We start from the raw sequence: 12,599 nt of genomic DNA, 5'->3' as shown, positions 1-12,599 counted from the left end.
TGGCTTATCCAGTCCTGAATCCTGGGGAAGCTAAGGGTTACTAGTGTCAGTGAGTTCCCGGGGCTGACACAGCTGGGAGGCCATCGCAGGAGGCACTCTGCATTTTAGAGCTCTGCCACTGGGTGTGATTGCGAGGCCAATGAGCGTCTACAGCCTCAGCTCCCCGCCCCCACCTTGTTAAAACAAACTCGAAAGAGTTTGGAAGGAGTTGGCAATGATGGACATGTAAGTAAAACACGTGACCAGGGCCTGCAGAAATAGTTTGTGTTTACTGAAAACCTAACAGAGGAAAGATCCCCAAAGCAGCCAATGCGCCGAATGCCTGTGCGTCCTAGAACTCTCCGGTCTCCCAACATCCTCTATTCCAGCGCGGTTGCTAAGCTCGTGAGCGTCCATAGCAACCGCTTAGGGCAGGGCTTCCCTGCCTAGTGCCCAATCCACTTCCTGCGCTTCCCGCGAGGGACCTCGGCTGCCTTGAGTGGTCCACGGTTTGATGTCAAGGCAGGCGGGGAGAGCCGGCTACTAGGTGGCTGAGGGTTCAGGGCGCACACAGGTGAGGGGTTTAAGGGAGGTCCAGGCATGTAGGACGGTAGCTCGTGCCTGGGAGACCTGGGTGTCTCAACCTAGGTCCCAGGCAGCCTTTGCTCGCTGTCCCGCTCTGTGCTCCAGGGAAGGGGCATCTGTCTTGCATCTCACCTGCTTTTCGAGGGTGGCCCTTGTGTCTGAAACCCGGGCTCTCTTCCCAGCTGCTTTCTCATCCCAGGCGTCCCAACTGGCCCAGGGGAGGACATGTTTTAAAATTCAAACCAGGTTGTCCTCTGGCACAACCTGTCCAGGGGCCACTTCCGGCTAAATCTTCCTTGCCTTGGGGGGGGGGGGGGTGTTAAAAACAAGCCCCTCAGTACCATCCCTGGTGCTTATGGTGTTGTAATAGGCAAACACTTGAGAAAACAGGAGCGTCCTTTGCCCAGGCATTGCAGAAAGGTAGCTGTTTGTTGTTAGGTAAAGTGTTGGAGGAATCTGGTAAGATATTCTATTCCTTTGATAAATGAAAAATATTTCGCACAATAACTCGGTGAACAGCCTCTGTACGCCAGGTCACCCCATCCACCCCTTAACCTGTCTTACGGACCCTCCCCTCCTTCCCCAGGGCACTCACCTACCACCTATTGTCTTATACTCTGCACATTTTCCACTTCTCTCATCAGGTGTCTGTCTGGACGCCACACGGTGTTGCTTTAAGTTTATGTAATGATAGGAAACTGACACTGGGCAACAGATGTGCCGTGAAGAGACCTCACCTCCCCTATTCATCTTCCTGCTCGTGGGCTTTTAGTTTGCTCCCTTAAAATACTAGAGAGGGATTCTTGGACGTTCTGTTTCTGTGTGTGTGTGAAGAGACGCCCTAGTTAACTGTAGTATCTATTAACATATATTTCTAATCTTATCTGACACCGGGTTCGTTACCAGAACCAGTGGATGTGAGGGCCCCTGTGCCTGTGGTGGATCTGAGGCTGGTGTGTGTGTGTGTGTGTATGTGTGTGTGTGTGTGTGTGCAGCACAGTTTCTGCATTTGTGTCTTCTGGAGACGTTCTAAAAGTTTTTTTTGTTCCTTTAAATATTTATGATACTAAAGTCTTGACTAAAATGTTCTGATAAAATATGTCCATTCAAATGAAGCCCATCTTTAAGCGTAAACGGGTCTTTCCAGTACTTGTATTCTTCGTGGTGTCGGTTCTGTCTTAGCAAATTAATATTTATAGATGAGTGTTATAGCACTTTCTGTATGTTAATACACATAGATCACATGTTAAATGAACAAAGTCCAACACTGTTTGACTTTGTAGCACATCTCATTTCCTCCAATGCTCTTTATTAGTGGCAAAATATAATCTATTTAGTTATCTGTTTATGCGTTGGAGCTCTGGCTGGCCTGGAACTTACTATGTAGACCAGGCTAGCCCCAAACTCATAGAGATCCATAGGCCTCTGCCTCCTAAGTCTGTCTCCCACATCTGGCCCAAATTTTATTTAAAAATCAATCAATTATACGGACTAGGGGATGATTTCCATAGCTGCTTTCAGTCATTTTCCCAAAGAGCTTGTTGAATTTCCTTGCAGATATGAGGTGAATACAGTGGTAACAATCTTAGAAGTGTTGCACATACTTGCATAGAGAGACTGAATTTGAATTTGGAGACTCGGCACTGCAACAGATACAATCAGCAAATTAATCCAAAGTCCTTTTCAAGCTGAGGCGTGTGTGTGTGTGTGTGTGTGTGTGTGTGTGTGTGTGTGTGGCATTCAGAGGATGCCAGCTTACAGGAGTCAGTTCTCTCTTTCCACCATGTGAATTGAACTCAGCTCATCAGGATTGGTTGTAAGTGCCTTTATCCCTGACCCATCGTTTGGGCCTGTGTGGTCCACTTTTAACACAAAACTGAGAGTGACGTTGCCTTATTCAAGCTTTTGCGTATCTGCTTGGTTGGTGGTAACATCCCTCTTTCATTCCTAAATTGCCTTCTCTTTTGATTTTGGCAAGTCTAGCCAATTTGTTAATTTTATTGACAGAGTTTTATTGTTTTTCTCCCTTTTTTTCCTATTTATTCTTTTTCTGCTTCATTGATTCCTCCCCCCCCCCCCCGCCACCTTTTGCTATTTCTTCATTCTGCTTTCGGTTTATTTTGCTTTTTAACTTCTTAGATTAAAAGACAGATCACCAGTGGCACAAGCCTTTAATTCCAGAGAGAGTTCCAAGATAGCCAGGGCTATACAGAGAAACCCCGTCTTGAAAAGCTGAAAAAGAAAAACAGAAACCAAAACAAAATAAAAATACTACGGATCACCCATTTGAAGTCATTTTCTAATATGAATGAGGATATATATCCTTCGCTCTAGCAGCAATTTTTGCTGTTTCCTTAATTTTCATATGTTGTGTTTTGTTTTCATTCAGTTAAAGATGTTTCCCAGTTTCCCATGCCATTTCCTCATTGATTCACGACATTTTTAGACTTGTGTTATTTAATTTCCTGTTACTCGGGAAATTCCTAAGTGTCCACTATCAACTTGTAGCTTAATTTTGATATGTTCAGAGAACTCGTACCTTGCACACTTCTGATGGTTTAAGGTTGTTGAGATTTGTGGCTAGTGAGAGTCTGCATTGGTGGGCATTCTCCGTGCAGGTGGAAATTGTGCGCAAGGCTCCATTCTGTGTGGAGTGCTCTATAGACACCGTGAAGATACCAGGAAGTGTAGAGTCTCGAATGAGCGTTCATCAGGATGCCTTTTCTATGCATTACAGACGAGCACAGGGCATCCAACTGCGTCTTGTTTTAATCTTGTCAACCTTTGTGTTACATACTTAGGCCAATGATTGCACAGGCATTTGAGACTGCTGTGTCTCTTAAGATGTTCTTTTTATTTATTGTTGCTGTGTGCATCTGTGAGTGCTGGTGGGCATGTGAGGAGATAAATCCTAGGGTCGGTTCTCTCCTTTCACTTTTTATATGGATTTCAGGGATGGGCCTCAGGTCTCAGGCTTGACAGCTAAGGACACTACCCACTGAGTCATCTTGCCCTGTCATATCTCTTTGAATATGATCCTTTTGTTCATTTTTATCTCTGGTCTTGTTCTGAGGTTTACTTGGTTTGTTATTAACATAATACATTCAATTTTTATTACTATTTACTTGTATGTATTTCTATACTTTTATTTTTAAATTATATGCTTTATCTTTAAAATGTTTTTTTCTAAATAAATATATAAATAGTGCTGTTTAAATATCATCCTTCAGTCTATGTGTAGGCCGCTCAACATACATTTTCTTCATTAATGACTGATGTGAGAAGGCCCAGCTTTCGGTGGGTGGTTTCAGCCCAGATCAGATGGTCCAGAGTTGTATGAAAAACAAGCTGGGTGAGCCATGGAGAGCAAGCTGGTAAGCAGCATTCCTCTGTGATTCCTGCTTCTGCTTTAGTTCCTGCCCTGGCTTCCCTCCAAGGCAGACTGTAATCAGGATGTATAAGCCCTTTTCTCCCTAAGTTGCCTTTGGTCATGGTGTTATCTTAGCAATAGAAAGCAAACTAGAATTAGAGACATTTCACTTGCTACAGAATTTCTGCCTTATGCTTCCTTCCAGCTTTCCAAAGAGTCTGTTTTGGACTAGCGTGTAGCTCAGTTGGTAGAATGTTTGCTCAGCATGTGAAAGACTAGGGGTTTGATGCCAGGCATGCAAAACAAACATTAGGGGGAAACTGTGTTCTGCTTTGGCTTTCTCTTCTTTTCTTTTCCTTTTTTTAAATTTCAGTTAAAGAAAAGCTCTGTTTCCTGTTCATAAGGCTTTCTGACAGTCCCACAATTTCTTTTTATGCCTGTTCTTTCTACTTGTCATGATGTTTTTTTCTTCCACCTCTGATTTTCAGCCTTTTTTTTTTTATGACTTGCTTTCAGCAGTTTGATTTGGATTAGCCTTGGGGCAGTACTGGGGTATGTGTATGCTCGTGTGTACCTCTGTTTATCTTTGGTCAGGTTTTGGAATTTCTATATCTTATAACCATCTAAGGGCTGCAACAGTTTCTGTCACATGTGGAAGAGATTCAGTAATTTCTTTCAACATTTGGTCCCTCTCTTTATGACATCACAAAGGCAGAGTTTCTGTGCCCATATGATGCTGCTTTGGCTTTTCTTCTTCTTCTTTTTTAAATTTCAGTTAAAGAACATCTCTATTTCCTCTTCAGAAGGCTTGAATGAACTAGTATCTATTTCTCCAGTGTCCAATCTGTTGCCCATCCCAGTTAATAGGTTAAGTACGTATTGTATGCATTTGTTCTGCCTTCTCTATTGCGCAAGTCCCATCTGGCTCTTTCTATAGTTATTGTCATCCCATCGTCCCTTCCATTTCCAGACCTGCTTCTACTGAGCAATTAATGATGGGCCATATTTTCTGTCTGTGAGTAGGTAAGAAGGTTTTGACCAGATGCTGGACAATGTGGCATGGTTGAGTGTTACCAGGTTACTTGTGGGCCAGTCTGAGCATCCTGAGACCCATTTTCACATTTTGCCTAAGTGAGTCTTCAGTACGCTATTCTGATCTTTACATTACTCTTGAAAGTTACCAGACAAGAACTAATGAAAGGAGGGAAGATTAATTTTGTCTCATGGTTTCAGAGGACTGCGTGACCCCATGTGCAGGATGATAGCAGAAGAGTATGGTAGCGGAGGGCTATTCTCCATGGCCAACCAGAAAACAGAGGGCAAGCCAAGCAGCCAGAGATAATACACCCTCAAGGACGTGCCCCCCTAGCGGCTTACTTCCTGCAGCTAGAACCTGTTTCCACAAGCTCCCAATGTAGCAGGCAGCAAACCTGACCTCATGGCTGACATGTCATGGTCAATCCATAAGTGTTCTCAGCACAAGGACTTCAAATGGGTGACGGCTCTGACATCTTCACTGTCCATCTCCTGGGAGCATCACGCTCCTCTGAGTTCAGAACGCATCTCTACCTTCTAGCTCTAGAAATAGTTCCTCTGACAGCTTTGCGCCTGTTCGGCAAAGTTGGAGGAGGATCCCTTGAAACATGCGCAGACTATGCCTAATCATACTCACATGCATCCCTGGGGAGATTTTGAAGCTGTGTTTGCGTAGCTTATGTTTTCTGGAGTTCTGCTTACAACTCCCAGCTGTTGAGGCCTCTCCAGAGTCTGACCACTCTTTCAATATGTGGAGCCTGCCAAGCTCTGCTCTGTTTCGTGTGGTTTTCCCACAGTGATCTGGAAATTACCCCCAAGTACAATGCTAGAACAAGTGGAGGGCTCATTATTTGGTTCCTTTCTCTGAGGGACCGGCCCTGTGTTACCTGTAGCCCAGTGTGTGAGAGAGGCTGTTCCATATGTTGGATCAAGGTTTTTAGATGTAGAGTTTTTACTAGCTCACCATGGTTGTAGGGAGAAATCCTGTTTGAGTTCTTAAAACATTTTTTTAGACCATGATACTTTTGGATTTCATAACCAATAACAGCTTAAAATACAGGATGGTGGAGAATTTTGGTAAAACTAAGGTATGGTTTTCTTTTTCTCTCTCTCTCTTTCTTTTTTCTTTCTCTCCTCCTCCTCCTCTTTGGTTTTTCGAGACAGGGTTTCTCTATATAGTCTTGACTGTCCTGGATTCACTTTGTAGACCAGACTGGCCTCTAACTCACAGAGATTTGCCTGCCTCTGGCTCCCTGAGTGCTGGGATTCCAGGCATGTACCACCACACCCGGTCAAGGGATGGTTTTCACCCCATCTTCCTTGGTGGCTTTAAAGGATGGATGGCTGGGGCTCCAGGTTTGGCTATAGCATAGTTGGTTCTTGTAGAACTCATTCTAAATCCTGTGTATCCATTCAGATCCTCAGCCATCCCTTCCCCAAACCAAAGTTGTGTGTGCTTTTTGTTTGGCCATTTCTCAGTCCTCCTGCCTCATATTGTTTGTGAATGGGCATTTCCATGGCTGTATGTTTTCAGTTTTAACAAGCTTGGATTGTGATATCTCAAGATGCCAGCATAGCAGGTGTAGAGAAATCCACATGGCATGTCACCCTTCAAATGACCCTCTGGAGTTGGGATCCTTTATTGTCAATTATTCACCAAGTATCTACCAAGCCAAGTAGAAAGGTTTTTGCTAGGAGAAAACTATGTTGTTTCTGGATTTGACAAGGAAATGGGTTGGATGAAAGGCAGACTTAAGGTCTCCAGCACCTCAAGTTGCTTTGATCTTGCTTTGAAGAAAAGCAATATTTAAAGTTTCAAAGTGAAGTGGAAAGATGCCAGTAAAAGGTGACTGGGAGCAAAAGGAGAGGAAGATTTAGCAAACAGTGAGGGAGTGAGTGTTACCTGGGCCACTTGGGCCTAGGCAGATGTTCTATGCTGTGGCCTGGGCAGATTTTTAACTTGAACACGGTTCTACCAATCAGTTATTCCGTGGTTTAGGTAAAAAGGTATCGGTATAAAGCCATTGACTCATTGAGGAACTTATTTATTTTTATCTGCATAGTGTGTCAAATAGACTATGACTTGATTCTCTCTCCTTTTAGTAATAGGTCTTTAGATATTAACTCCCCGACAGAATTTATACTTACATTCCAAAGAGTGTGTCACAGTCCATGGCATCCTGGTCTTCCTAAGAGGTCCTAGCTATGCATTCAACTAAAAAGAAAAAAAGTATGTTCTAGAATGATACATACTGCAATTAGGGTAACTCGGTGTTTTGTATTAAAAAGCTCTGCACACATAAGTGGCACATGAGCAGACGCCTATAATGTACAATTAACATGTATTTACACGTGAACATCATACTTTGATAAGCCACAGCCACTAATGAGCCATTCACAGTGACTCCTGAGTAGTCAGCGGAGTTTTAGGGGCAAGGGGGATTTATCTTTTACATCATTTACTTCATTCAATTGGTAATTTGAAAAAAAATTAAAAAATTAACTGGTAATTAAAAAAAAAATCAAAAAAAACCAAACTGTTGGGTCAACATTGTTCCAGATGGCTCAATGCTTAGCCTCGCCTACCCTCCCAGCCCCAAGGCTGGTCAGCAGTTTCCATACCGGAGGCTCCCTGAGGGGGATGGTCCCTCACCAGCCATCCCACTGCCATCAGCCCACGTGCTTTGTAGGAGGGCACAATGGAGCAGGGGAGTGCTGCCAAGGAACTGCTTTCTTCAGCGCTGTTTGAACAATCCAAAGAAGAGGGCACTGGTATCGACCCCTCGGTTTTGTAGACAAGGCAGCCGAAGGTTAAGTAATTTGCCCCATCGTCACACGGCAAGGGCAAGATTTGACTCTGTTACATGTAGAGTTAACTATCTGTTTAAATGTGACCTCACACTCATGATTTGAGTTTGTATGCAACATTATTCGTCTTTTAATTTAAAGCATTTGATGTTCAAAAAATGCAAATTGCCAATATAAAAACATAGTGCCTTCATATATTTTCGAGACATGGGGATGGAAACTTTAAAATTGTCACCAGGAAGTGTACTGATAATATATGAGAACAAATATCTAATGAATCCAGGAGCACTGAAGTGGGTACTATGTCAGATGTAACCTTTTATATGTATGTTATGAGATTAATTTATTTGATATTCTTTCCTTCTTTCCTTCCTTTGCAGGAGAGATTTACAAATAGTGTTTGAGCAGCATGGAGCTTTTAGGTTCTGCTTTACCGGGCACTTATGCCCACACTCAACCAGCACCAATCAGCTATCTACCAGCCATTGGTGTCATGGCATCAAGCTATCGGGACCGCTTTCCCCATCGCAATTTGGCACACAGCTTGAGCCTTCCATGGAGACCAAACACATACTATAAAACGGCTTCCAACTACCCAAACTTGGCCCCATTGACCACAAAATCCCATCAAATGTGTGATAGCACAATGCTCCCCTTCGTGTCCAACAGAACCACCCTCTTCACAAGATACACTCCTGAAGATTGGTACCGGTCCACCTTGGTGAGCTTTCAAGAGTCTGCTACTGCACGGCACAATTCAGAAAGACTCAGAGTGGACACCTCCCGTCTCATTCAAGACAAATACCGACTTATCCGGAAGACCCAGGCCGACTGTAACCGAAAGTTAGGAGAGCGTGTCAACGACCTAATGTTTTGGAAATCTGAAATCACACATGAGTTGGATGAAATGATTGGAGAGACGAATGAACTTACTGATGTCAAGAGAAGGCTGGAGAGGGCTTTGAAGGAGCTGGAAGCTCCTCTGCAGGTGAGCGTGCGATATGGAGTAAAAGGTTCTGCAACTTAGGGTTTTGTTGTTGGCGTTGTTTGTTTGTTTTGTTGTTGTTGTTTTCTGACAGGGTTTCTCTGTGTAGCCTTGGCTGTCCCGGACTGGCTTTGTAGACCAGGCTGGCTTCCAACTCACTGAGATCTGCCTGCCTCTGCCTCCTGAGTGCTGGGACGACAGGCGTGCGCTGCCATTCCTGGCTTGCAGCTTAGTCGTCAGAGGTCATTTTCAGTAAATTTTCATTTCGTGTTGCCTATCGAAATACCACTCATCAAGAAATCTGTAAATGGCATCGGTAATGGCCAAGCCATTGGCATTTTACACACATCACACATAGTGAGTTTCTGAGCGAATTCTGAAAGCAAAGCAGACTAAAGAAACACCATTAGGCCGCAACACTGTGTTCACCTGAACGCGCCCATCGTCTTAGCCCTTTAAAAAGGCTGGCCTGGCTTCTGCAGGTTCTAGATTAAGATGAAAATTTAAGAAAACAGTTGTTCAAAAAAATGTCATTTGCTAGAAGCTGAGGAGATGGCTCGGTCGGTGACACCTCTGCCTTGTGAGTAGAAGGACCTGCGTTTGATCCCCAGAACCTCAGAAAAAGTAGGGCAGGGCGGCATGTGTGGACAGGTGCAGGACTGGGCAGGGGAATTGCTGGGTTCACTGGCCAGCCAATGGGTTGCAGGCCAGTGAAAAACTCTGTTTCAGAATGAGGTTGATAGACTCTGAGGAGGCACAGCTCTCAGGGCTGACCTTGACCTTCACATTCACCCACACACATGCATGCACGCACACTCACCATACACACACACACACACACACACACACACACACACACACACACGCGCGCGCACGCAGATAAACAGGGCTGAGTGGAGGCCAGTTGTCATGGTTAGACAAGCAGCACTTCAGTTAGTCCCTGGCGTCTGGTGTAGGCTTTGAGTGGGCTCCCGTCCCCTGTGACCCTCGGACCGCACGATGGGCCCTCCAACCCCTTCATGCTCACCACCATAGCAAGAGGACATTCTGCATCTAAAGCTAGGGAGAGCATACACTAAATCAGTGTCGCTCTCAGGGAGTGCGGCCAGCACCAGCCGTCTCCGTGCGGAATACTCACGGGGGTCACATGGCACCTGTAGGGCGACAGTGAGGACTGAGGGGCAGAAGTCTGGGGATTGGAGGAGTCTGTCGGGCTTTTCTGCAGTGTGGCTCCTCTTCCATCCTCTCTCCACCAACCACCAACACCCCCCCCCCCCAGTGCCCCCGAGGAGCTTGGGGGTGCTCACATTGGGGTCCTTTTGGATAAACTCACCCTAGCTTGTCAAGACCTAGCTCAGGGCTGGAAATATCCTTAAAACCACGACCACATGCCCTGATACTTAATTTCTCCAAGATGCTTTGTTGCTTTCCTCACTCCCCTTCGTGAGGACTGAACCCTGCCGTGGCTCTCAGGTGAGCCATTTTGGCCTGGGTGTTCCTGGGGGTCACGACACGGACTGTCAAAACGGAGTCAGAAAGTCCTGCTTGCAATCAGCGCTGCCTAGAAGTAACCCTCCAACAAGAAAGTAACCCCCCATAGCTAGGAGGACGATTGTTAAACTCTAACACAACAGGGTTAAACCAACAAGGTGGCTGTTTTTAGCCTATCACCTTTGCAGCAGTGAGCACTTGTAACTTCTAGGGCCCAGAATGTGCACTTGGTCCCTCGTGGGACCGTGGACCGGAAGAAGGGTCCTGCAAGGCACTGTGGTGACATCCACTTAAATAATCAGTGGATTGTATAGATTATGCTATTAAAATTAGGAACTTGCTCAGTTAAATTTCACTACTATCTTCCAACATGGCTCACACTTTATGTTTATAGCAGTTTAACGTCACACAGTAGTTTCACATCATGGGAAAGGCTTTGAAAAGGCATTTTAGCTACGTCATGACCTACTTCATTGCTAGCAAGTTATACTGCTTTTCATTGTCATCACTAATAGTCTCTGCCTCAAAGAATATTTTAAAACTTCAGTGTGCTATTTAATTTGATCCTAAAAAAAAACAGTATAAAATTGTTGGGACAGTTCTGCCTCCATTTTATTAAAAATCAAACAACCAACAAACAAAGCAGTGATGATAAGTATGGCTGAAACATTTTCTGTATTTTTATTCTTTTATTATTTATTTATTTTTGGTTTTTCGAGACAGGCTTTCTGTTGGCTGTCCTGGACTCACTTTGTAGACCAGGCTGGCCTGGAACTCATATGTCCCTGAGTGCTATTTTAATTCCTAGTAGGTAAAAGCATATTATTTTTTACACTTAGAAAATAATAAATAATATTTTAAAGATATGGTTTAGATAATTGGTTTCACAAATATTTTAATATTTCAAGATAAATATTACATTTTTATTTAAAAATAATAAACATTATTTTAAATTCTTTTCTACTTTTTAGTAGACATTATTTAAAAATAATACCTCAGACTTTATGTTTCAAGTTCTTCCCACTGTGTATCCTCAATAAACGGATGCCAAGTGCTTAATTCGGTTGGTAGTAGGTGGAGATTCATTTTGTCAGTTTTCCAAATTAGGACTTATTTTTATTTTCCCAAGTTGATTTCTAGAGCACACATGAACCTTTAAGTAGCAGCAAGGATTTCTTTCTCTGTCATGGTCTGTCCTGTGCTAGGCTCTCCCAAACTGGAGTGAGAAGCCCAGCTTGGGAGCAGACCGCCTTGTGCTCTGCTGCAGTCAGTTTGTAGTGACCAGCTCTCTGCTCCGTGGATCTCCAGGTTTCCCAAGAGTGTCTCTTTCATCGTGAGAAGAGAATGGGAGTTGACCTAGCTCATGATGAAGTTGAAAAAGAACTACTGACGGTAAGTGGGGGTGGGGGGTGGGGGGTGGGGGAGGAGGGTGCTTCAGTAATGAGAAGTTTCTTGTTTACAAACTTGTGTTTAAGTGGAGAAATCAGGGTTCTCTAAAGCCACTTAGAAGTAAATTTATAATGCCAAGGAAAGGTTCATTTTCTTGGTTTCATAGGTAGTATGTGTTGACTGAGAATTCTAAAAATATAGGAAAGAATAATGAAAGATTAGATGTTTGCAGCAATCAGCGTTGACTTTGGAGTATTTCAGTCATTCTGCCAAATATGTTTAGATAGATACCACTGCTTCCCACAGTAATGACATACATATGTCCCCAAGATTGCACTCATGCCGTATTTGGGAATGAGAAAACTCCCTCATCCCTTTGAAAGGATACTGAAGTTTTCCATGTCACTGCATATCCCTGTAGGACACAACCTTGATTATCCGGTTCCCAGAGTTCACAATGAGAAGATGCTGCCGCCTGGCAACAGCTCAGTCTTACCTTCCTGAACAGTTAGGCAGCTCCCTCATCCCACACACTACTTGGCAGCATGTACTCAGTCTCCAAGGAAGGCACAGGGTCTGGGCCCTATGGCTTGATGCCACCACAGTGTCAAAAAAGCATCACTGCTGTCCACAGTGCACACTCCTGATTCCTTCCTCCCAGTTCTTTCCAGGAATGGCACCGAGGCGTCAAAAGATCAAAGGGCACAAACATCTGGGGAAGTTTTGGTTCAATGCCAAGCTGCCACCTCTGAGCTGATGTGCCTGAGCCTCTCTGTGGATATTCCCAGGCTCCATTGCATTTTCTGGCTGCTAAATCCAATTTACTCCTAAATTCTCTCACCTTTCTGCATTACTACAATAGTGTCTCCTTTCTCAGTCTGTCAAGGCTTCGGCCTCCATGTGCTTGAGGCTGCTCCCAGTTTCTTCCTTTGGCTAAGACATTGAATTAAACACTAG

At 44.2% G+C, this 12,599-nt stretch overlaps 1 protein-coding gene across 1 annotated transcript in view; it reads left to right on the top strand.

The window, feature by feature from the left end:
• Positions 1-472: 472 nt before the first annotated feature.
• Positions 473-12,599, top strand: part of Tekt3 (tektin 3) — a 32,070-nt gene continuing 19,943 nt past the window's right edge. Inside the window, exons 1-3 of the mRNA XM_055594399.1 lie at positions 473-553; positions 8,158-8,765; positions 11,562-11,645. Coding sequence (XP_055450374.1) covers positions 8,187-8,765; positions 11,562-11,645 — 663 coding nt within the window. The 5' untranslated portion in view covers positions 473-553; positions 8,158-8,186. The remainder of the gene's footprint in view (positions 554-8,157; positions 8,766-11,561; positions 11,646-12,599) is intronic.

This window comes from Psammomys obesus, unplaced genomic scaffold (genome assembly GCF_907164565.1).
Source record: "Psammomys obesus unplaced genomic scaffold, mPsaObe1.curated_primary_1811, whole genome shotgun sequence".
NCBI classification, from domain to species: domain Eukaryota; kingdom Metazoa; phylum Chordata; class Mammalia; order Rodentia; family Muridae; genus Psammomys; species Psammomys obesus.
This window is presented reverse-complemented; position numbering and strand designations above follow the sequence as displayed.